The sequence below is a fragment of the Aptenodytes forsteri genome, unplaced genomic scaffold (genome assembly GCF_000699145.1).
Source record: "Aptenodytes forsteri isolate BGI_AS27 unplaced genomic scaffold, ASM69914v1 Scaffold76, whole genome shotgun sequence".
NCBI lineage: Eukaryota > Metazoa > Chordata > Aves > Sphenisciformes > Spheniscidae > Aptenodytes > Aptenodytes forsteri.
In genome coordinates this window covers 2,791,117-2,791,476 of record NW_008794444.1, presented here as the reverse complement: position 1 = coordinate 2,791,476, position 360 = coordinate 2,791,117, and the positions used below count along the sequence as shown (strand labels likewise).

The 360-nt window shown below is 74.2% G+C and overlaps 1 protein-coding gene across 1 annotated transcript in view; it reads right to left on the bottom strand.

Annotated features, from left to right (window-relative positions):
• The window catches only part of NID2 (nidogen 2), a 22,739-nt gene that overhangs the window by 8,350 nt on the left and 14,029 nt on the right, over positions 1 to 360 (bottom strand). The window contains 2 exon segments of the mRNA XM_019474778.1: positions 8 to 106; positions 207 to 360. The exon segment at positions 207 to 360 is cut by the window's right edge and continues 18 nt beyond it. Of these exon segments, the coding sequence (XP_019330323.1) occupies positions 8 to 106; positions 207 to 360 (253 nt within the window).

Sequence of the window (360 nt, the reverse complement as noted above, 5' to 3'; positions counted from 1 at the left end):
AAGCCACCGCCCTCGTAGCCAGGCCGGCACTGGCAGGAGAAGGAGCCCGGCGTGTTGTAGCAGGGGGCAGCCGGGGGACACGGGGTTTCGGCGCCCTCGTCCACGTCTGTGCACGGGGAGGATGGGGATCAGCCGGGCAGGGCACCCCGGCGGCTGCGTGGTGCCACCCCGGCAGGCACCCTGTGGTCCCTCCCGCGCCCCTGTACCAGAGCAGTCGATGCCATCGCCGGTGTACCCGGGGAGGCACTCGCAGGCAGGGCGGCCCCCGGCACGGGGCAGGCAGCGTGCCCGGTCCCCCGGCGCGCAGGGGTGGCTCCCATCTTCACAGGGGTCGGTTGCCGGTGCCAGTGCTGTGGGGAC